General features: G+C 43.0%; 1 protein-coding gene across 16 annotated transcripts in view; it reads right to left on the minus strand.

Annotated features, from left to right (window-relative positions):
- PPP1R12B (protein phosphatase 1 regulatory subunit 12B) overlaps positions 1-10,831 on the minus strand; it is a 158,774-nt gene extending 147,943 nt beyond the window's left edge. For 15 of the 16 annotated variants that reach the window (XR_009555049.1, XM_060231148.1, XM_060231140.1 and 12 more), the window contains exon 1: positions 10,428-10,812. Coding sequence is in view for 15 of the 16 variants with exons in the window: in XM_060231148.1 (XP_060087131.1) it covers positions 10,428-10,703 (276 nt within the window). In the remaining variant the exon portion in view is untranslated. Of the gene's footprint in view, positions 1-10,427 lie in introns of all 16 variants that reach the window. The other variant, XM_060231136.1, reaches the window with a different exon arrangement.
- Positions 10,832-23,918: the final 13,087 nt, after the last annotated feature.

Below are 23,918 nucleotides of genomic sequence, written 5' to 3' on the forward strand. Positions count from 1 at the left end.
CCTATCATAAAACCTAATTCTAATATTTATTAGAAAGGTATTGATTAGAAAGGCTGCAACAAAGGTATTACAGTAACTACACACAGCAGTTGTCATAGCCACAATACAAATATAATTTTTAATCCTAAACAAACTACTTGACCCCAATTTCTTGCAATTCATTGCTTTAAACAAGGTTTCATTTAACTGAATATTAGAGCCAACATATAAAACAACTAATTAAGAAATGGGTTCATCTACATAAATGACTTCTGGTTTATCAGTAAGTTTTATTTATACCAATGACAAAAACTTCGCACATTTATTTGATGTTACAAAATAGAACCAACTAGTATGTATGTATAAACAGTACCTGGCAAAAAAAGATTTCTCTGAAATGGATACATAACTATCAACTGACCACAGTAAATCACCTGGCCATTTCCCCCCTGGTCAACAAAATGAAGAACAAGACATTACCTACTCCACTCTTTTATTTATGTGCCACTCAGTACACAGTTTGTGTTGGAATCCTTTCCCTAGAACTGTTTCAAATTGCTGGACTCCATTCTCTGGTTCCACAATGGGATCTGTCTGTAAGCTAGAGTTCTCCTTCCTCACATCCCAGAAATTTTATTTTCAAGAACTGGCAATCTTACATATGTAAGGTCTGTATAAAGAAGAAGCAATTTTACTACCATTCCACAGGGCCTGCAAAGCAGAGATGTTCTGCCACGTATCTGGATGAGGACAGCTACAGTTTACATCTAACACCCCCACTTTGGTTCCCACTCCCCCATGAGATAGCGGCACCACCTAGACTTGACACCTTCTGGGTTTTTTGGAACTGAAATGTTTTTATTGTTATTTAATTTGGTTCTATCTGTTTTTGGAATGTAAATTGTTGTGAACAGGCCCTGAGCCCAAATATCAGGAAGAGCAGTCAAAAAGTCAATTAAATAAAGTCCCTCAAGACCAATAAGCTGAGGTGTAAGGCTATCTGGGAAAGGAAAGGTCCCCTGTGCAAGCACCAGTCGTTTCCGACTCTGGGGTGACGTTGCTTTCACAACGTTTTCACGGCAGACTTCTTATGGGGTGGTTTGCCATTGCCTTCCCCAGTCATCTACACTTTCCCCCCAGCAAGCTGGGTACTCATTTTACTGACCTTGGAAGGATGGAAGGCCGAGTCAACCTCAAGCCGGCTACCTGAAAACCCAGCTTCCACCTGGGATCGAACTCAGGTCGTGAGCAGAGTTTAGGACTGCAGTACTGCAGCTTTAACACTCTGTGCTATCGTACTTGCTCTTAAATTCTCTACTGCTGCTGGAGACAAACCATTTCCTTTCACAATATTAAGATATGTTATAGCCCCTGCCTGGCATTCTTATCACACATCAGATGCAACAGATTTTCTTTCATTCCTTTCAATCTAATCCCTTCTTTCCTATCTTTACTTATTGTGTTAAAAGCAGTTTAAAGCAATTTTTAATACTGGTGCTGAATATCACTCATTATATGGATTATTAGGCTGCATCCAACAGTGATTTTACCACAGCAAGATATTTTCCATACAGAACCAGAGAAAAGACAATTACTATAACAGGTTTTCTACACAGCCACAACCCCTGGCATGCAGGTGATATCACAAGCTTGACTTAATTAAATCCAAAGCAAAAGTCTGAAAGGAGAGTTTGATATGAATCACATAATAATTCTTGATAGTGGCTATTTCTACGTAAGTAAGATCAGACTGCAGGGATATACATTCAAAACTCTTCCCAAAAAATATAGTCCCTCTCCACTTCTTATTATCATCCAAGAGCAGGGCTTTCATATTTATTCAGAGATTTCTGTTCATTAATTGACAAAGTCAAATCAGTGTCCAGCTGTGCCCATGTACTTAGGTTTCTACCTTAAGCTTTCATATTTACAGTAATTCCAAAATTTACAAGTTTACTTTTTCTGTTTAATGTCAGCTTCCTAAAGAGAACTGCAGGCAAACAATTCTGAAATCATGTCAGCTCTGAACTACAGAACTGACATTTGAGAAGGACTGATAGTACAGTCCACACATATTGTATTATTCTGTGCTGACTCATCTCATGGCACATCACTGCTTCTTGTACTCTCTGCAGATATACTATACACCTATGGATGACTATGGATGATGGTACCAGTTTGGCAGCAGATTTGAAAATACACAACTTCCCAGCATGAAACCCCACTGAGACTGTGATCTTTCAGGAAAGATTGTACCAGAGCAGGTTTAGAAAACACTGAAACAACACTGAAGAAATCCTGGAAAAAGGATGAGTAGAATCAACATTTGAATGCATTCACACTACACTAAATAATGCATTTTGCAAGTGGATTTTTGCTATTCTTACACAGTAAAAATCCAGTTGCAAAGCACATTATTAGTGCAGTGTGAATGCACCCACTGAGTGGATGCTCTAGAAAAAAACTGTTCCAATTTCAGAGCCAAGGTGAAACGAAACATTTATGTTGAAGGTAGGTTGCAACCACTGCAAAACACATTATTTAGTGCAGTGTGAATGCACCCATTGAGTGGATGCTCTAGAAAAAAACCTTCCAATTTCAGAGCCAAGGTGAAGCAAAACATATATGTTAAAGGAGGCAAGGTACAACCACTGAAAAAGCCCTGTCTCTGGTTACCACTCACCTTCATCCTACAAGCAGGTGAGCAGAACAGATGGACTAGAAGAGAGAATACTATGGTCCAAGCTACTCAAAGGTAAAGACCAGCAGTCTGAATTGTGCCCCAGAAATAGGCAACCAGTGCAGAACTTTTAACAGAGGGGTGAAAAGATCCTTGGACAATAGTCTGGTTGCCACATTTCAGACCAACTGAAGTTTCCTAGCAGTTTTCAATAGCAGCCCCATGAAAAGTATATTACAGTGGTTTAACCAGGTTGTGACCAGAGCTGCAGCTGGTATGTCAGCCATGCTGACAGAAGGCACTGTGGGTCATACAGAAGACCTGAGCCTCCCACTGTAGGCCAGGATTCAATATCATACCCAGACTACAAACCTCCTTCTTCAAGAAAATCACAACACCTTCAAGTACAAGCCAATTTCTCAGTCCTTGAGCAGCTTTGGCAATGATCAACAGCACCTCAGCCTGCCTGATATGACAAATGACCTGAGCAAACCAGGGACTGCTGCCATACTATGACTTGCAAATCAGAAATAGTGAGATGTTTGCTCTGATGTTCTCCAAAGTTTTTGGAAAACCAGGTATTTTCTTTATAAGGTATTTTATTTATAAATCAAGCTGAGCCAGCAAGGGTATCTGTCCAGAGCACTGGCTTTTGGAAGCCAAGATGAGATGAGACATTCACATTCTTTTTGCCTGCTTTAATACAGATTTCTTAAAAAGTAACATTGCCCCTAGCAAAATAGTCAAGTAGTAAATCAATTAATAAATGGCAAATTATAGTAGCAAATAGCATCTTAAAACTCATCATAATTGACTATAGCATAAAGATGTTTTAAACAGCATGAAAATGATGTATTTATTACAGAAAGCATGCCTGTATTTTGGAAAGTCCCATCAAGCAGGATTAGCAATGGGGGCTAGCTGTTTTGCAAGCACCCAGTGAAGCTCCCCATAGAAACTACGAAAGGATTAAAAGTTTTAGGGAAAAAAATATATATATATATTTGTGAAGTCATAGGTATTGGCTCAGATCTCAAGTAGATTTCTGCAAAGGGTAATCTTTGCTGATCATGACACCCGGTGGCTATTCCCGGGTGTTCCCCCACTCTACAGGAAAAGCATTGGGGGGTGGGGAGACTTGGGCCACTGTGGTAGGAGAAATCTGCAAAAATTCACCCCTTTCACCCACAGAAATTTACATGGGATCCAACACATTGTGATCGTAACAAACTCAAGTTAAAGAAACTACAGCCAATGCAATAAACTTTAGGAAGGCATAATAACATTGTTTATAATCAATTTATTTACTTCCTTTATAACCCATCTTTCTTCTCAATTGGGACCCACAGCAGGTACATAATTCTCCTCTCCTCCATTTTATCCTCTCCTCAGCTTTGAAGTAGGTTAGGCTGAGTCTGCATGAATGCCCCAGCAAGATTCAATGGCAGAATATGAATTCCAACAGTTTAATTCTGAACAGTTTAAACCGTTATCTACTGCACCATTTCTTTCTGTACAGAAGCCCTACTGCCAGGGCTATGTTTGGCTCAGATTTTCAATCTAGCATGTCTCATGACTATGGCTATGAGCCAGAGAACAATAAAAGAAAAGGGATGCAACAGAAGAGGACGTTGCTTCTCCAAGCAACTGGGTTTTAGAAACAGTTCATACAACTAAGTTAGTATTTCTAATAGCTCCAAAGAAGTAAACTATTTAATAATAAAATATTCCCAAAAGCCATATCCCATAAATGTTTCTTACGTAGCTCTTCATTCAGCTGAGGAAGAGAGTCAAGTATTTCAGCTGGCAAGATGGATAAAGGACAAAGATATCAAATCACTTATTACTAAGCATTCAGCTTAGCAAGCCGCAGCAAAAAAACCCCTCATGTGCCAACACTGCATATATTCACAAAATTTCAAGCATCAAATGTGTTTGGCACAGTCTTTTATGATTTCCTAACTGCCTGGAAAACAGCAAGTTCTAGTTATAGCATTTTTTTTTACAGGAAATTGATCATACTCTAAAGGGCAAACCAATACACTATTTTGGGAATCAGATGCACTCATAGGTCATCCAACCTCCACACTCCACAGCCCAGGACTCTCTTGAGCTCATACTTTGCCCTGCTTAAATTTTACGTCCTTAATATTGAAGCTAGGGAGAAAATAGGATTCTTCCAGTTTGTCAGAAAACAAAAATTTTAAGGATATTGACATAGTAGGCATGACATTTACAGTTGTCAAACCCAAACCTTATTTGTACTTGAAGAATGTAATTATTGGGCTGTGTCTAATGAACTGCAAAAGAAGCAAAGACTGTGGAATGAGGTCTGCCTGCCTGCCTCCCCCTTCCCCCTGAAATTCTGCTGGAGAGGGGACAGAGGGACCTCACAAACCATGCAGGCTGAGTGCACTCAAACTGAAAGGTCAAGCTTCAGAGATCTCTGAGATGATTGGTCAGTCACAGTGTTCAACTAAGCTCTGACTAAGCCAGTTTGCTTGATCATTAAGAACGTGGATATGTTCTGCTCTCAGAAACACCAGGGTACCTTTTACCCAGGAGAGGCCTAATGCTGGAGGATGTGAGTCCTTGCCCTTCCTTGGCACTGATATGGGCTTTAGCATTATCTGATGCCAAGTCTACCTCCCACCCCGAGTTCAGAGGCCAGGTCTAATTTTCATTAAAAATATCATTTTGTTTAAGTTTAAAGAGCCACTGGACAGCTGACAGTTGTGTACACTGAAAGACTTCACCTGATTCCAGATATTTCTGATATTTATCCAGAGGAAAATATTGGAATAATGAAATATTATGAATGCATTTCACAATGTTGGATATTACTAATCCAGTCCAGGAAATATCCAATTTTGTATCAGCAACATGTGATTGTACACCCATCATATTCATTGCCCTGGCCTGAATGGCTCAGGCTAGTCCAATCTTCTCAGATCTTGGGATTTAAACAGGGTCAGCCCTGGTTAGCATTTGGATGGGAGACCACCAAGGAAGTCCAGGGTTGCTTTACAGAGAAGACAATGACAAACCACCTCTATTAGTCTCTTGCCCTGAAAATCCCTACGGGGTTGCCATAAGTTGATTGTAACTTGGTGGCACCTTATACACACACACAAACTTATTTGTTTCTACTGTAGATCAGAAACAGTGAGATTTTTGCTCCTATGTACTCCAAAGCCTTGCATCAAGTAAGGACCTCTTCTCCATGCAGAAAGCTCTTAAGAAAGGGCGGGTGGTGATGGGGACCAAAAATAATGCATGGCTGCCAAGTCATAGTATATGGACTTCTACTTTCTCATAAAATTAAGCTGACTACAAACAAATGGAAGGGGAAGTACTGACCTGCTTGCCTTCATGACTGAATGGAGGGGGGCGGAAAGTACTTGTTCACATTCCTTTCTCACAAACAGATCAGTGTCATAAGTGATCAACTAGAAGCATCTGTTACTTTGTTCTGGGGAATAACAGACTGCTTTTGAAGACAGTCATACAAACTTTGTAGATTAAAGTGCCCAAATGACAAATAAAACTAAAATGAATAAATGATAAATAGAAATTGATGGTAAGCAGTTGTTAGGTAAGACCATTTAAAAGATCCAAGTTTAGCCAGGTCCTGAAAGGAGAGCTACACAGCAAGCTAATCACTTTCATTCCAAATTCATTATTTCATAAATACTCATTATGAATGCTGGAAACGAATAAGAGAGATTAGCTAAAAATTGACCATAATGGAATAACTGCATCAATTTCATTCCATTCATAAAGCAGCAGCTCCTCATTTGCTAGACAGCTGCTGCTTTTGCCTAGTCAGAAAAGACTGGCTGCGACCAAAACAATTTAGGATCTACCACTTCATAAAAATAACTCTTTTAAGAAGCTGGTATGACTCTTAGCGGTACAAACTCTTGTTTCTCTCTTCTGCAATGGAGCCTCTCCTTTCTTGTGATATAACTACAGATGCAAGAGAATTTCTCCTATCATCAGAACTCCAAACTGGCAGAGGAAAATGTCCATCTAGACACTTGCGTGCCAATCAAACATTGCTATTACAGACTTAAAATATAAAAGTCACACTAAGTCGACTTTTGTTTTTGATATTAGAAAACAATCAACTGTTCTAAGAACAAAGATATTCATTGAATGTTGTCTTATTTAGATGGCAACGTGGTGATGAGTAAAGCAAATTCTTTAGCTATTCCACTTCAACCTCCATGTCAATGTTTGATCTAAGAGTACCCTCTCCCCAAACTATAGACCTGCTGCTTCAGGAGAAGCATGGGATCTATATTTTGTCTTGATTCAGCATTTCAGCATTCATCTGACCCACTAGCCTGCTCAGACAATGGTTCAACACCTCCTCTGCCCCATATGATTTAGATAACAAGTATCTAAATCAGCCCCAGAGACAATTTAGCAACAAAGTTTATACTATGAAGGCCATGTACATGAGCAGTTACCCAAACCAAATTCAGAATGAAAACTAAAATTAGCATGATGGGCACAGGGGGAATAATTTTCACATGCTGTTTCAGTCTAATTTTGAAAGTCTCAATATTAGTCACCACAGAAGAGAGTGTAACTGGCCCAATATTAAGTATCACATGATAGCTAGCCCAGAGGTATAACACTATGAATGGAATTAATTCTGGTGTGCTCAGGACTACACAGGCCTTAAAGTTACCACATTAGGGATTACAACACAGAGAACCAAGTTTGGGAGAGAGTTGCTATTAGTCACTTCCCCAACTGGATCAAGACTACATGCACCTTAGAAAAGTTGAAAATTCCATCTAAAATTCTTTGACATTAAAGAAGTATTCCATGGCAAAATGTGGTAGTTGTGATCTGCAGACTAGATCTGTGTGGCTCTGCATATGAAAATGTTCTTCCAAACCTAGTGAAGCAGGCCACAGGGGCAGATATTCTTCCTAGAAGGATGAAGAACGCCAACCTTTTCAATTAAACTTCTTCCTTTGCACTCCAGCAATAAATGACTCTAGAACCAGAATACTTAACATGCTGACAAATGCTTAGTTCAGAGAGAATAACACGCATAAGTACACAAGTGGCATCAATCTGATGCTACAGGACAAAAGCAGTACCATTTTCACAGGAAAATTGATTGCCTACCAACTGCTCTTTATAATGTGCCAACACAGAATTTAGCATTGATATTAATAAGAGGCTTCTCTTCATCTGACAGCAATATAGGCTGCAGAGTGTGTGGGCAATGCCATCTCAGAAACCATGTAGAAATTCAGTATGATTTAAAGTGGACAAGGTTGCCAGTTACCAGCTTGACATTTTAAAAGTATTGTAAAGTAATGCCAGTTTGTCACCATTACCCATAAAAGTCTCCTTTAATTGCAGGAAGAAGAACCTCAGTTGCCAGATGTTTATACAAAGACTATACACACACACCAATTGATGATCCACTTCGTGCACCTGATGAGGTCTGTTCTTGTCTATGAAAATGTATAGTAGAAGAAAAATGTTGGTGTTTAAGACTCAGTTTGCATTTTCTGCAAATGACTAACATGACTACCTCTCAACAATGAAATACATAGCTTGACACTTAGTTTAAGCAACATCAGAGGTTTTCAATCTAAAACACTCTCTTTATTGTATTGCAAAGAATGGTGCAACAAAAGTATCAAGGACAAGAACTCTTTCCAAAGCTTTTGTCATTTTAGGAGCAACTCTTGAGGATACTTGTGGTGAGTGCTGCACATTAGCAATACTATTAATAGAATTCAATGTTACTTATCTTAGGCTCTGGGACTTATTGTTTTCTGTAACTGTTGCCAAGAGAAAACACTCTGAAAGTCAAAAGTATCTGATACACAAAAACTCCCACAGAAGACATAATGTCTCTAGGACATAGTAAAGTTCGAAGCAAGACAGTCATGAGGTTACTTACACTGCAAAAGATGTATGATAACTAAAAACAGACATAATTTCTGTACTGAAAATCAAGAAATTTAAGTGCCCAAGCTGAAACCACAGATTCAATATAACTTTCCAAAGAGCTTCTTTTTTGCATCACCATCTTTCAATTTACTACCGTAATGTTTCAAATACTCATGTAAATAAAGGGACAAAAACCAAAGAAATCCCTCTTTAAATACAAGTGGGTTGCTTTTAACTGAAATGTATTTCATAAGAACAGCCCCTTTATAGATCCTACAAATAAAGCATCAAATAAGATCCTTGTATGATTCACCATTTCAACATGAGATTTCAGGCTATGCTTCCCCAAAGTAGCCTATTTTGTCTTGACTTGCAAAAAAAAAATCAAGATTGCCTTGACCACATTTTCAATCCTTCTTTGAGGAAATTTTACTTTTATGGCATCATTTTCCTTTATATGGATTAATGGCAAGAAATATAATAACAATTGTTACTGGACAGCAGGGGGGGGGGGGAAATGACATTAACGTTGGGGAAGAAATATTTGGATGGAAACAAAAGGAAAACCTCTACAAAAGGAATAAAAGGCAAGGACGTGGCACTGACAGTGCACAAGTCCTTGCTAAAGTTATACTGCAGGGAAGGACTGACTATGCCAGGAGGTTATATACGTTCACTGGTACAATAACTTCACAGATAGAGATCAAGGAGAGTAGAGGGGAAACTGGCTGATCTCAAGTCGCGCCGAAGCCCAGTGACTTGGCATATTGCCATCCCTGTGCAGTGTGCATGTGAACTTGGTCATCTGTGAATGAAGCAAGGCACTACTTTTCTTCTGAATCCTACTCACAGAGTCCTACATAATATCTAGTGCCAGGAATGTGTCCACTGGGTGCTATCAGTTTGCTTACTTCCCAAGGATACACAGGAGAGGAAGCTCAGTAGAAAGGGCAGTAAAGGTTCCAGATCAGGAATTATGTCACCAGTCCCTGATAACAAACCATGCACTCTAAGAACTATGCAGGAGAGGAATCAGCATCAATTCTCCTGGCAAATAGTCCATGCAATAACGTTAATCCATCTGTGAAGGGGTCAACCTCATGGGCAGAAAGAAAGATACGACACAGACACTGAAGGGCAAGTTTAGCCTCATTCACTAAAATGGACCTGACCCTGAGCTTATTTTGAGATGTCATTCCCCGGGGCCCTCTTCTTGCCCTCCCCAACATCAGAACTAATCCCAGAACTAAGGGGAACGACTGCATTGTGTTATCATGAATGCGTCTTTCAGTGGGGCCAGATTAACAATTAGGCAAAGTAGACACTGGCCTATGGGCCCCCATGCCATTAGGGGCTCCAGGCCAGCTCCCCCCACCACCACCGGTTTTCCCCCTGCTTGCAGCCCTCCCAGCCTGCAAAGGCAGCCGCAACTGAGCTGCTCTTTGCCCAACTTGCTTGGTGTGGCTGCTGCTGGCCTCATCGCCAAGTTTGTCTCTCTCTGCCTCCCCCCCCACCTTTGTCAAAGGGGCTTTTGAGAAGGTGCCTGCAGGCTGCAGCAGGGCCACGGGTGGTGGTGGGAGGGTGCTCCAACTCTGAGATAATTTAAGAGGCGGCCCCCGAAATTTTGACTGCCTAGGGGCCACCACAAGGTATAATCCGGCACTGTCTGTCAGGCTGAGCCCCAAAAGGCAGCCGAGCTGGGGGGTGGGGGGAGAAAAGGAACGGTTCAGCCTCCAGGCAGAATCCCAGCGCCTCAGCCCCCCCTAAGCAGCAGGCAGGCAGGCAGGCGGGTCGTGCCAGGGGCACCCGGGACAGTGTGCCGTGCCGCCCGTCGGAATACCTGGTGCAAGGCTGTCAGCCCGTCCACGTTGGCGGTGTTGAGGCGGGCTCCGCGGGCCAGCAGCCGCTTCACCTCCTCAGTGTCCCCGCTGGAGCAAGCGGCCAGGAAGACCGCGCCGTCCTCGAAGCGGACACGGGGCCCGCCGCGATGCCGGCTTCGGGCGGGCGTCACCGGCTCCATCTCGGTCAGGGAACCCTTCCAGCGTTTCAACTGTTCCGCCCGTCGCAGCTTCGCCGACTCGGCCCGCTTCACCCCCAGGTGGCCGGGCTCCGACATGGTGGCTGCGGCAGAGCCCCTCAGGCGCCCTCAAGACCAGGAAACGCACCGGACGCCTCAGCCCGGAGGACAGAGCGACAGCTCCGCCGCCATCTTTCCCACTCCCACCGCCCCCCCTCCCCTCAGCTACAGCGACGCGGGCGCGGACCGCACCTTAAAGGATTATGGGAAATGTAGTCTCAAAGGGGTGGGATCTCGTCAAGACTACCTCTCCTGAGATCCCCGAGGGCTGTGGGACTCCTTTCATTCCAAAGTGGCCAGTTTAAAATGCCACTTTGGAGGGCAGGGCAAGGTGCACGGGAATCCTCCTGTGGTTTTAGCCTTGGACTTTTCAATGCACAGATACTAAAATAATGTTTCTTAATGCGTTTTGACTTTTTTTTTTTCTTAGCAAAACGCAGCCACTCCCACATTTGAAGGATGGAGTGATGATCCAAGGAGAGAGTGCGGCTTTTGGAGAACAGAGCTGGGACATGTGATCTTCGAAAGTTCCCATTCCTTCAGGCAGAAAGCAGATGAACAGTGGAGAAATGGCTTTTTCCATATTCATTTATCTCACTGGCGCCATCTTATGGATTAATTGTTCTTAGTTTGTCATTTGTTTTGAAAACAACAAGGATGATTGGGAGTTGGAACCAAATTCAAAATATCACAAAACAGTGTGCAGGTTTTTGACTTCTCTACAATTATCCCACTCAGTACTATTTAATATATTCAAGTCTGGAGCACATCCTGGAAATCATATAAAAAAGTGGCCTGAAAATCATGGCCTGAAAATACCTCTGCCTTTTGTTATTGTTTTTCAGTCTCCAGCATGACGAAGAGTTCTATATAATACAAAAGTTTGCATACTAATTTATAATATTTTGGTTAGTCCAAATACAATTTATTTCACAGCTTTTGTTTTTGGATTTTTCTTTAAGAACATAAGAGAAGCCATGTTGGATCAGGCCAATGGCCCATCCAGTCCAACACTCTGGGCGTTTTCGCACTGACCTTCTAGTGGCGCGACCACCCTCTTCACACCGGAGGATCTGCCCGGATTTCGCACAAGAAGCGCCGGCGCACCCAAAAGAGCCGGCGATTTCCGTCGCGAAACCCACTCAAACGGAAACCGCCAAGAAGCAGGAAAACGTTTGAGCGGGTTTCGCGACGGAAGTCGCCGGCTCTTTTGGGTGCGCCGGCGCTTCTTGTGCGAAATCCGGGCAGATCCTCCGGTGTGAAGAGGGTGGTCGCGCCACTAGAAGGTCAGTGCGAAAATGCCCTCTGTGTCACACAGTGGCCTATACACACACACAGTAGCTAATAGTTACTGATGGACCTCTGCTCCATATTTTTATCCAATCCCCTCTTGAAGCTGACTATGCCTGTAGCCGCCGCCACCACCTATGGCGGTGAATTCCACGTTAATCACCCTTTGGGTGAAGAAATACTTCCTTTTATCTGTTTTAACCTGACTGCTCAGCAATTCCATTGAATGCCCTCCAGTTCTTGTATTGTGAGAAAGGGAGAAAAGTGCTTCTCTCTCTACCCTCTCCATCTCATGCATAATCTTGTAAACCTCTATCATGTCACCCTGCAGTCGACGTTTCTCCAAGCTAAAGAGCCCCAAGCATTTTAACCTTTCTTCATAGGGAAAGTGTTCCAAACCTTTAATCATTCTACTTGCCCTTTTCTGCACTTTTTCAAATGCTATAATATCATTTTTGAGGTGCGGTGACCAGAATTGTACACAGTATTCCAAATGAGACTGCACCATCGATTTATACAGGGGCATTATGATATAGGCTGATTTGTTTTCAGTTCCCTTCCTAATAATTCCCAGCATGGCGTTGGCCTTTTTTTATTGCAATGGCACACTGTCTTGACATTTTCAGTGAGTTATCTACCATGACCCCAAGATCTCTCTCTTGGTCAGTCTTTGCCAGTTCACACCCCATCAACTTTTATTTGTAGCTGGGATTCTTGGCCCCAATGTGCATTACTTTGTACTTGGCCACATTAAACCTCATCTGTCACGTTGACACCCACTCACCCAGCCTCAACAGATCCCTTTGGAGTGCCTCACAATCCTCTCTGGTTCTCACCACCCTGAACAATTTAGTGTCATCTGCAAACTTAGCCACCTCACTGCTTACTCCCAACTCCGAATAATTTATGAACAAGTTAAAGAGCATGGGACCCAGTACTGAGCCCTGTGGCACCGCACTGCTTACCGTCCTCCACTGCGAAGACTGCCCATTTATACTCACTCTCTGCTTCCTATTAATTAGCCAGTTTTTGATCCACAAGAGGACCTGTCCTTTTACTCCATGACTCTTGAGCTTACTAAGGAGCCTTTGATGAGGAACTTTATCAAAAGCTTTCTGGAAGTCAAGGTAAACAACATCTATTAGGTCTCCTTTGTCCACATGTTTGTTCACCCCCTCAAAGAACTGTAACAGGTTAGTGAGGCAAGATCTTCCCTTACAGAACCCATGCTGAGTCTTCCTCAATAACTTGTGTTCATCGATGTGCCTACTCATTCTGTCCTTGATAATGGTTTCTACCAACTTTCCCAGTATTCTAGTCAGACTGACTGGCCTGTAATTTCCTGGATCTCCTCTGGGACCCTTTTTAAAGATGGGGGTGACATTTGCTACCTTCCAGCCCTCAGGAACAGAGGCAGATTTCAATGAAAGATTACATATTTTTGTCAGGAGATCCGGAAGTTCAATTTTGAGTTCTTTCAGAACTCTTGGATGTATGCCATCCGGACCTGGTGACTTATTAGTTTTTAATTCATCAATCAGTTGTAGGACCTCCTCTCTTGTCACCTCAATCTGACTCAGGTCTTTCAACATCCCTTCCAAAATTAGTGGTTCTGGAGTGGGCAAACACTTCTCATCTTCCACAGTGAAGACGAAGGCAAAAAATGCATTCAGCTTCTCAGCCATTTGATTGTGAGCCGCTCTGAGACTCTTCGGAGTGGAGGGCGGGATATAAATCCAATATCTTCTTATCCTCCTTCAGTAATCCTTTGACTCCTTGGTCATCCAAGGGCCCCACTGCCTCCCCGGCTGGTTTCCTACTTCTAATATATTTGAAGACATTTTTATTGTTGGTTTTTATGTTTTTTGCAATATGTGCCTCATAGTCCCTTTTTGCCTGCCTGATCACAGTCTTGCAGTTGATCTGCCACAGCCTGTGTTCCCTTTTATTAATCTCACTTGGACTAGCTTTCCACTGCTTAAAGGAGTCCTTCTTACCTTTTACAGCTTCCATTACTTTGTTTGTTCACCATGCAGGCCTTTTCTTATACCTGTTTGTGCCTTTCCTAACTTGTGGTATATATTTTATCTGAGCTGCTAGGACTTCTTTGGACTTATGCAGCTGCAATCTCTGTCATTTATTGGAGACTTAAACAATTGGCTGTATATATGGGTGCCACACATTTCAGATACCACTAGACTTCTATGTAAATTCAAGAAATGAAATCTTTTAGTCATAGTGGTTATCATCTTGAAACCAAAGGCAAACAGCATATTACAAAGAATGAAAGATCTACCTATTTTATTTATTGCCATTTGTTTTGACCTGCTCTGAGTCCATATGCAGGATAGGGTTGGATATAAATCATATAAATAAATAAATAGTATTATATTTGAGTTAAAGCAGCCTCTATCACCAATTGACTGAGTTGATTTAGATGTTAAGGAAGAGACCTAAACCTTCTGACAGCTTGAAGAATGAAGGATCTGCAAAATAAATAAAATAAACACATTATTCAAGGGAAGGAAAAGTAATCAGGTTGTCTGGAATTAAAATCTAACATAGAACAGGAAACAAAAAAGGGAAGAATTGATTTTTAAAAGGCCATGGAGAACACTAAAGGGCCAAGGAAAAATATGGAAGGCTATATATTTTTGGTGGTCATGGAGAAGGGACAGGAGTGCTGAGCAGACAGGGAGGCTGTTCAACAGAAAGGAAATTTTATTATTTATTTATTTATTTGATGGACTTATATCCCGCCCTTCTCACCGAAGTGTCTCAGGGCGGCTCACAACACAATGATTCATACAATTCCATTTAAAACATTTACAGATACAATAAAAGCATAGTTAATAAAACAAGATAAAATAAAATAAAGGCAGCGGTCTATAAGAGCATTTTGTTCCATCCAAAGATGTTCCATCCAAAATATCAGTTAGGTGTTATAGGCCTGCCGGAAGAGGGCTGTCTTGCAGGCCCTGCGGAACTGCCCTAGGTCCCGCAGGGCCCGCACCTCCTCCGGCAGCTGGTTCCACCAGTAAGGTGCCGCTGTTGAGAAGGCCCGATCCCTGGTGGATTTTAGGCGGGCCTCCTTTGGTCCAGGGACTACCAGCAGATTTTGTGAGCCGGAACGTAGTACTCTCTGGGGAACGTGTGGGGAGAGACGGTCCCTAAGGTAGGCAGGTCCTAGGCCATACAGGGCTTTAAAGGTAATGACCAACACCTTGTACTGGACTCGGAATGTTACTGGCAGCCAGTGCAGATCCCGGAGCCCCGGCCGAATGTGCTCCCATCTTGGGAGCCCTAATAGCAGCCGGGCAGCAGCGTTCTGCACCAACTGCAGTTTCCGGGTCCGGCACAAGGGTAGCCCCATGTAGAGGGCATTACAGTAGTCCAGCCTCGAGGTGACCGTAGCATGAATCACTGTTGCTAGGTCGTCGCGTTCCAGGAAGGGGGCCAACTGTCTCGCCCGCCTAAGGTGAAAAAAAGCGGACTTGGCAGTGGCTGCTATCTGAGCCTCCATCGTCAGAGAAGGCTCCAACAGCACCCCCAGGCTCTTGACCCTGCCCGACGCTGTCAGTGGTGCGCCGTCAAAAACTGGCAGGGGGATTTCCCTGCCAGTTTTATAATATTATAAAGTAAAGGCATGAAAAGTAGAAATAGAAGAAATGATGATGGCAACTGAGAGTCGAAGACATGAACTGCCAAGGAGAAAATGTGGCTGAGACACAACCTCTCATAGGGCCTATGGACAAGAAAGTCTATGGACTGATGAGGGAACATTGGGAGTGGGGAACTGTGGTATAGATAGACATAGGGTCAGAGAACTGACAGGTCAGCCACTAAGAGACTTCTTGGTAAAAGGTATTCCTGTGTTTTATTGTGCCTTAAACTTGCTGAGACACATGTGTGGCATTCTCACTACACTAGATAATGTGTTTTACATCCGGATTTTTGCTGTTCTTATACAGTAAAAATCCGGATATAAGACACATTATTTAATATAGTGTTAATGCATCAATGGACTGACATCTCCAGAGATGGAGATGATGGGAAGTGCTGTGATTTTTGTAGTTTTTGCTAAAGGAAGTTAAGCTTCAAATTTTCTCTCTGAGGTAAGTTTTCATATAGTTCTTAGGAAGCAATCCCTGGGCAGTGACCTTGAGACAGAAGAGTCTGTTATGTGGGATCTGTGATCTCCAAGCCTATCCAAAACAAAGTCTGAAGGAAAGAAGCCATGTACCTCCTTGATGTATGTACCACTAGATTCTGATTATGACATCAATGGTTCAGATGTTGTGAAGAAGCCCAGGTTCTTTCTGTAGGGGCCCAAACTTCATTTCAGACCTCAGGGGAAATAATTAGAGGTTACTCAACAATGTGATGGTAAACATTTCAAGTCAAAGCACTACCCCGTTTATTTCTCTATCTGTGCATTTGTCTGCCAACTTGCCTCCAAAAACCTCAACACCACCAGTGTATTTTTGACTTTTTATTCTTTTCTTGTTAGTCATTAAAGAGATCTGTTGACTTACCCACAAGGATTCCATGACAGGTCTTGTTGTGTTGTTTGACCGTTATTTATGTATAATTAGGGCTCAGTTGAATTTTTACAGGGTTCATTTTTTTACAACAAAAGGTGGGGTTTTGGAGGGATACAGTTTTCCCTAAAATAACTTTTTCCTGTGTGGGATCATCTTTCCCTAAGGGATTCAAAGTCCTAGTGTGTGCACACGCACACGTGCACACACGCGCACACACACTGGTGCCCTTATAAAGGGGAGACTTTAAGAAGCATGATATGTGAAGCCAGCCCCCTGCTTTGGCAACATAAGTCTTCAGTATTATCATCTGCACTTCACACTGTGGAGTGAATTGCCTTCCCTAAAGCTAGCGGCAACCCAGTGTTGCAGGTGAGATGAATATTGTTACCCTCTGTAAAGTGAGGATAACAATATCTGCTTTGCATGCCAGTTAGAATAGACAATATTGATCTTGACAGACCAGTTCAAAGTTTCAAAAGAAGAGCACCGCCCCACCCCCGAGCTCTCTCTCACACACACACATTGGGTCAGTTCTAACAATATCCCCTTGGCACAGAAATATCTAGCAAGTACTGGCTATAATACTGCAGTTTAAACACCAGGGGGCAGCTAAACTTGCACAAAATTAGAAAAACTTTACCACAGTGACCTTTCACTTCTCTGAAGGAACCTTTGGGAGGAGGAAACATCAATGTAAGGCAGTATGTTGTTAAGTTCCCTAGAGGAGAACTGCTGTTTCTTTCTATAAGAGCTACCACAACTGAATGGCAACACCATTGATTATTTTATTAACATCAATAATATCTGAGGTTCAAAATACATAATGTTTGTTTATGTTATCATGTGTGCATGCAGGGGTTTTTGTCCCTAACAAAATGAGTGTCAATAATAAATTCAGTAAACAGCTACATATAATGAAACAAAACAAACCCTAAATCATTATTTCCACCTTTGGCCAATCTTTGTATAAAAAGCTACAAAAGAAAAGAACCACCTTACTTCAAGGTACAGGAACATATGAACACTTCTGGCATTTCAGAAAAACACACTCTCCCAACTATCTCAGAAGGCTTATCCTATTTTTATTTCAGAGAGCCAGTTTGGTGTAGTGGTTAAGTGCGTGGACTCTTATCTAGGAGAACTGGGTTTGATTCCCCACTCCTCCACATACACTTGCTAATGTGACCTTGGGTCAGTTACAAGTTCTCTCAAGTCTGTTCTGCTCAAGGGCAGTTATGGGAGAGCTCTCTCAGTCCCACCTACCTCAAAGGGTGCCTGTTGTGGGGAGGGGAAGGGAAAGGAAATGTGTAAGAACATATGAACATATGAAGCCTTATACTGAATCAGACCCTTGGTCCATCAAAGTCAATATTGTCTTCTCAGACTGGCAGCGGCTCTCCAGGGTCTCAAGCTGAGGATTTTCATGCCTACTTGCCTGGACCCCTTTTTGGAGATGCCAGGGATTGAACCTGGGACCTTCTGCTTACCAAGCAGATGCTCTACCACTGAGCCACCAACCCTCCCCAAGCCACTCTGAGACTCCTTTGACTAGTGAAAGGCAGGGTGTAAATTCAATCTCTTATTTTCCTTCTTCTTCTTGCAGGAAACCAGCCAGGGAGGCAGTGAGGGTAAAAGAATTACTGAAGGATGATAGGGAAATGGCCGAGAAGCTGAATGCATTTTTTGCCTCTGTCTTCACTGTAGAATAAGAGCCTCATGGCGCAGAGTGTTAAAGCTGCAGTACTGTAGTCCTAAACTCTGCTCACGACCTGAGTTCGATCCCCAGTGGAAGCTGGTTTCAGGTAGCCAGCTCAGGTTGACTCAGCCTTCCATCCTTCCAAGGTTGGTAAAATGAGTATCCAGCTTGCTGGGGGGAAAGTGTAGATGACTGGGGAAGGCAATGGCAAACCACTCCGTAAAAAGTCTGCCGTGAAAACATTGCAACGTCACCCCAGCATCGGAAATGACTGGTGCTTGCACAGGGGACTTTTCCTTTCCTTCACTGTAGAAGTTGAGAAGTGTTTGCCCACTCCAGAACCACTGATTTCGGGAGGGGTGTTGAAAGACCTGAGTCAGATTGAGGTGACAAGAGAGAAGGTCCTACAACTGATAGACAATTTAAAAACTGATAAGTCAACAGGGCCAGATGGCATACATCCAAGAGTTTTGAAAGAACTCAAAGGTGAAATTGTGGATCTCCTGAAAAAATATGCAATCTTTCATTAAAATCTGCCTCCGTTTCTGAGGACTGGAAGGTAGCTAATGTCACCCTCATCTTTTAAAAGGGTTCCAGAGAAGATCCAGGAAATTACAGGCCAGTCAGTCTGACTTCAATACCAGGAAAGTTAGTAGAGACCAGTGTTCCCTCTAAGCTGAGTTAGTGTGATCTAACTCACAGATTTTTAGCCTCCAGCTCACACATTTTTGTCTTAGCTCAGGAAGGATGACTCCAGAGCACACTAATTTATGCAATAGCTCACAACTTTAATGCCAGTAGCTCACAAAGTAGAATATTGCTCACAAGTCTATGCAGCTTATTAGGAACATTGGGGAGACCGTTATTAAAGAGAGAATTAGTAGGCACATTGATGAACAAAGATTGTTGAGGAAGACTCAGCATGGGTTCTGTAAGGGAAGATCTTGTCTCACTAACCTGTTAGAGTTCTTTGAGGGGGTGAACAAAACATGTGGACAAAGGGGACCCAATAGATGTTGTTTACCTTGACTTCCAGAAAGCTTTTGATAAAGTTCCTCATCAAGGCTCCTAAGTAAGCTCAAGAGTCATGGGGTAAAAGGACAAGTCCTCTTGTGGATCAAAAACTGGCTAATTAATAGGAAACAGAGAGCGAGCATAAATGGGCAATTTTCTCAGCGGAGGATGGTAAGCAGTGGGGTGCCACAGGGCTCAGTACTGGAGTACTGGGTCCAAAGTTTTTTAAGTTGTTCATAAATGATTTGGAGTTGGGAGTAAGCAGTGAAGTGGCTATGTTTGCAGATGACACTAAATTGTTCAGGGTGATGAGAACCAGAGAGGATTGTGAGGCACTCCAAAGGAAACTGTTGGGGCTGGGTTAGTGGGCATCAAAATGGCAAATGAGGTTCAACATGGCCAAGTGCAAGGTAAAGCACATTGGGGCCAAAAAGCCTAAATATAAATACAAGTTGATGGGGTGTGAACTGGAGGAGATTGACCAAGAGAGAGATCTTGGGGGTGTGGAAGATAACTCACTGAAAATGTTGAGACAGTGTGCGACTGCAATAAAAAAAGGCCAACGCCATGCTGGGAATTATTAGGAAGGGAGCTGAAAACAAATCAGCCAGTATCATAATGCCCCTGTATAAATCGATGGTGCAGCCTCATTTGAAGTATTGTGTACAATTCTGGTCACCTCACCTCAAAAAGGATATTATAGCATTGGAAAAAGTGCAGAAAGGGGCAACTAGAATGATTAAAGGGTTGGAAGACTTTCCCTTTGAAGAAAGGTTAAAATGCTTGGGGCCCTTTAGCTTGGAGAAACATCGACAGCAGGGTGACATGATAGAGGTTTACAAGTTTATGCATGGAATAGAGAAGGTAGAGAAAGAAGTCCTTTTCTCCCTTTCTCACAATATGAGAACTCAAGGGCAATCAATGAAATTGCTGAGCAGTCAGCTTAGTACGGATAAAAGGAAGTACTTCTTCACCCAAAGGATGATTAACACATGGAATTCACTGCCACAGGAGGTGGTGGCAGCTGCAAGCATAAACAGCTTCAAAAGGGGATTGGAAAACATATGGAGAAGACGTCCATCAGTGGCAATTAACCACAGCGTATTGTTGGAAAACTCTGTCTGGGGCAGTGATGATCTGCATTCTTGGTGCTTGGGAGGGGCAACAGTGTGAAGACTTCTAGTGTTCTGACCCCACTGATGGACCTCCTGATGGTACCTGGGTTTTTTGGCCAGTGTGACGTGGAGTGTTGGACGGGATGGGCCATTGGCCTAATCCAACATGGCTTCTCTGTTGTTGTTCTTCTTCTTCATCTTCTTCTTCCTACAGGTATAGCCTGCCTTTCTCCTCAATAGGGACTCAAAGTGGCTTACATCCCTCTTCTCTGCATCAAGGTTTGGAAAAGAGTAAATGAACAAGCTGGAACTACAAGGATTTGCCAGGGGGGGGATTTCATTTCCCATCCCCCTCTGTTTTCTCTTTCCTTTCTCTCAACACTCTCATAGCTTTTCTTTCCTGATTTCTTCTCTCCTTCTCTACCTTTAACTGCCCTTCTTCAACTCCCCCCAGCAGCCTCTACCTAGGAAAACTATGCCCCTGTTGTATGGTGTCAGCTGCTGGGCCAGACCCACTTGAATGTTACGAAACCCTCAAGAACTTACCGGGTGGGGGGAACATTACTTCACCTTGTATCCCCTACCCAACACTATTTCTTTTTTCTCTGTCTCCTCTCACCTTCATAGGCTTGCCAGTCCCCAGGTCCAGGTGGAGGATCCCCTGGTTTTTCAGGCTTCTCCCCACTGCCAGCCAGCTGGAAGCCCCACCCCAACAGCTACTATGTGCCTTCAAACATTGGAAGTTTTGGAAGAGGCTTGCAAATGTTTGTGTTTCTGAATGTGTGTGTTCTTTTATATCTCGTCAAGAGGGAAGCTGCAGGGGGCGGGGCAAGCAGACAGAGCCAGTTACTCTCAGTACCTCTGTTTGGAGGAAGACTCCACTCCCTTGACTGTTCTTTCATTTTGGTATTACTCTGAAGAAATTGGTTAAAATACAGCAGATGTTCATATTCAGCAATGTAAGTAAATGACCGCACTGAGATCACGTAAGTGTGTGCTTGTTAAGGGTTTATTTTGACTGCTTTCATATAGTGGAAGTTCAGCCTGCTGGGGGACAAGAAAATGAAGACTGTATTCAGGGAAACTGCACTGCTGTATTTTTATTTCTTCATTTTAGGGAATGGGAAAGTCTCCTGGCTCCATGCCCAAAGTCCCCAGATATTTTCTGAGTTGGATTTGGTAACCCTACACCTTCCCTTGCTTCATTCTCAGCAATTCATCAATATACCCAGGGCTTTTTTTGGAGCAGGAATGCACAGGAACACTGTTCTGGCTGGCTTGGTGTCAGCGGGTGTGGTATAAAATGCAAACGAGTTCCTGCTGGGCTTTTTCTACAAAAAGCCTTCTGCAAAACAATGGTGACATCAGGGTGTGTGGCCTACTTGTTCAGGGTGGTGAGAACCAGAGAGGATTGTGAGGAACTCCAAAGGGATCTGTTGAGGCTGTGTGAGTGGGCGTCAACGGGGCAGATGCGGTTCAATGTGGCCAAGTGCAAAGTAATGCACATTGGGGCCAAGAATCCCAGCTACAAATACAAGTTGATGGGGTGTGAACTGGCAGAGACTGACCAAGAGAGAGATCTTGGGGTCGTGGTAGATAACTCACTGAAAATGTCAAGACAGTGTGTCATTGCAATAAAAAAGGCCAACGCCATGCTGGGAATTATTAGGAAGGGAATTGAAAACAAATCAGCCAGTATCATAATGCCTCTGTATAAATCGATGGTGAGGTCTCATTTGGAGTACTGTGTGCAGTTCTGGTCGCCGCACCTCAAAAAGGATATTATAGCATTGGAGAAAGTCCAGAGAAGGGCAACTAGAATGATTAAAGGGCTGGAGCACTTTCCCTATGAAGAAAGGTTGAAACGCTTGGGACTCTTTAGCTTGGAGAAACGTCGACTGCGGGGTGACATGATAGAGGTTTACAAGATAATGCATGGGATGGAGAAAGTAGAGAAAGAAGTACTTTTCTCCCTTTCTCACAATACAAGAACTCGTGGGCATTCAATGAAATTGCTGAGCAGACAGGTTAAAACGGATAAAAGGAAGTACTTCTTCACCCAAAGGGTGATTAACATGTGGAATTCACTGCCACAGGAGGTGGTGGCGGCCACAAGTATAGCCACCTTCAAGAAGGGTTTAGATAAAAATATGGAGCACAGGTCCATCAGTGGCTATTAGCCACAGTGTATGTGTGTATATAAAATTTTTTGCCACTGTGTGACACAGAGTGTTGGACTTGATGGGCCGTTGGCCTGATCCAACATGGCTTCTCTTATGTTCTTAATATGTAAATGAGTTCCTGCTGGACTTTTTCAACAAAATAAGCCCTGAACTTACCTTTTATCTGTCTCCATCTTCAGCTATATCTGTTCTTTATTTACTTTCTTTATACCCTTCTTTTCACCACAGTGGACCAATGTTCCCTCTAAGCTGCAGTCTTGTGAGCAAAAATTCTACTTTGTGAACTACTGGTATTAAAGTTATGAGCTGCTGCATAAATTAGTGTGCACTGGGGCCATTTTTCCTGAGCTAAGACAAGAATCTGTGAGCTGGAGGCTAAAAATCTGTGAGCTAGCTCACACTAACTCAGCTTAGAGGGAACACTGGTGGGGACCAAAGCAGCTTACATAATTCTCCTCACCTTCTTATCCTCACAACAATCTTGTGAAGTATCTTAAAATATGTGAGTGGTGTAATTTCACCTAGTGAGCTTCCATGCCAGACCAGTGATTTAAACTGAGGTCTCCTAGACCCTAATATGAAGCTCTAACTGCTACACCACACTTGCTTTCATTAGGTGGCTTCTGTTGAACAGTAGAAAGCAGCTGGGCCTAGGTCACTCATGCAAGTCAGGTGGTATCAAGTCATCCAGTAGTTGCTGCCAGGCCTGGCCAGTCCTCCTTCAAAGACCAAAATAGCCTTGTAGAGGGCCCTGCCCCTTCCGCCCGCCTTTTACTGAAACTTGGCCTACAATGCTGTGGTTGCCAAGCAATGACCACTGAGGGAATGTGTTGCTTAAAGCTACAGGCATTCCTTTTAGCATTTTCCCACCACCTCCTGAGGAAGCCTGTTCCACTGAGGAACTGCTCTAACAGTCAGGAAGTTCTTCCTAATGTTGAGCCAGAAACTCTTTTGATTTAATTTCAACCCATTGGTTCTGGTCCTATCTTCTGGGGCCACAGAAAACAATTCCGCACCATCCTCTATAGGACAAACCTTCAAGTACTTGAAGATGGTGATCATATCACCTCTCAGCTGCCTCCTCTCCAGGCTAAACATCCCCAGCTCCTTCAACCTTTCTTCATAGGATTTGGTCTCCAGACTCCTCACCATCTTCGTCACCCTCCTCTGGACCTGTCCCAGCTTGTCTATATCCTTCTTAAATATGGTGCCCCAAACTGAACACAATACTCCAGCTGAGGACTTATCAGAACAGAGTAAAGCGATACCATCAGAAGGCAATGGTAAATCACTTCTGACCAAGTCTTAGCCTGCAAAACTCTATAATGAGATCTTCTAGGTATGCCCTGTCATATCTGCACACATCACCCTTAACTCCATGCTGCCGCTCAGCCACCGGCATTTGCAAACTA

This window comes from Heteronotia binoei, chromosome 2 (assembly GCF_032191835.1).
Source record: "Heteronotia binoei isolate CCM8104 ecotype False Entrance Well chromosome 2, APGP_CSIRO_Hbin_v1, whole genome shotgun sequence".
Taxonomy (NCBI): Eukaryota; Metazoa; Chordata; class Lepidosauria; order Squamata; family Gekkonidae; genus Heteronotia; species Heteronotia binoei.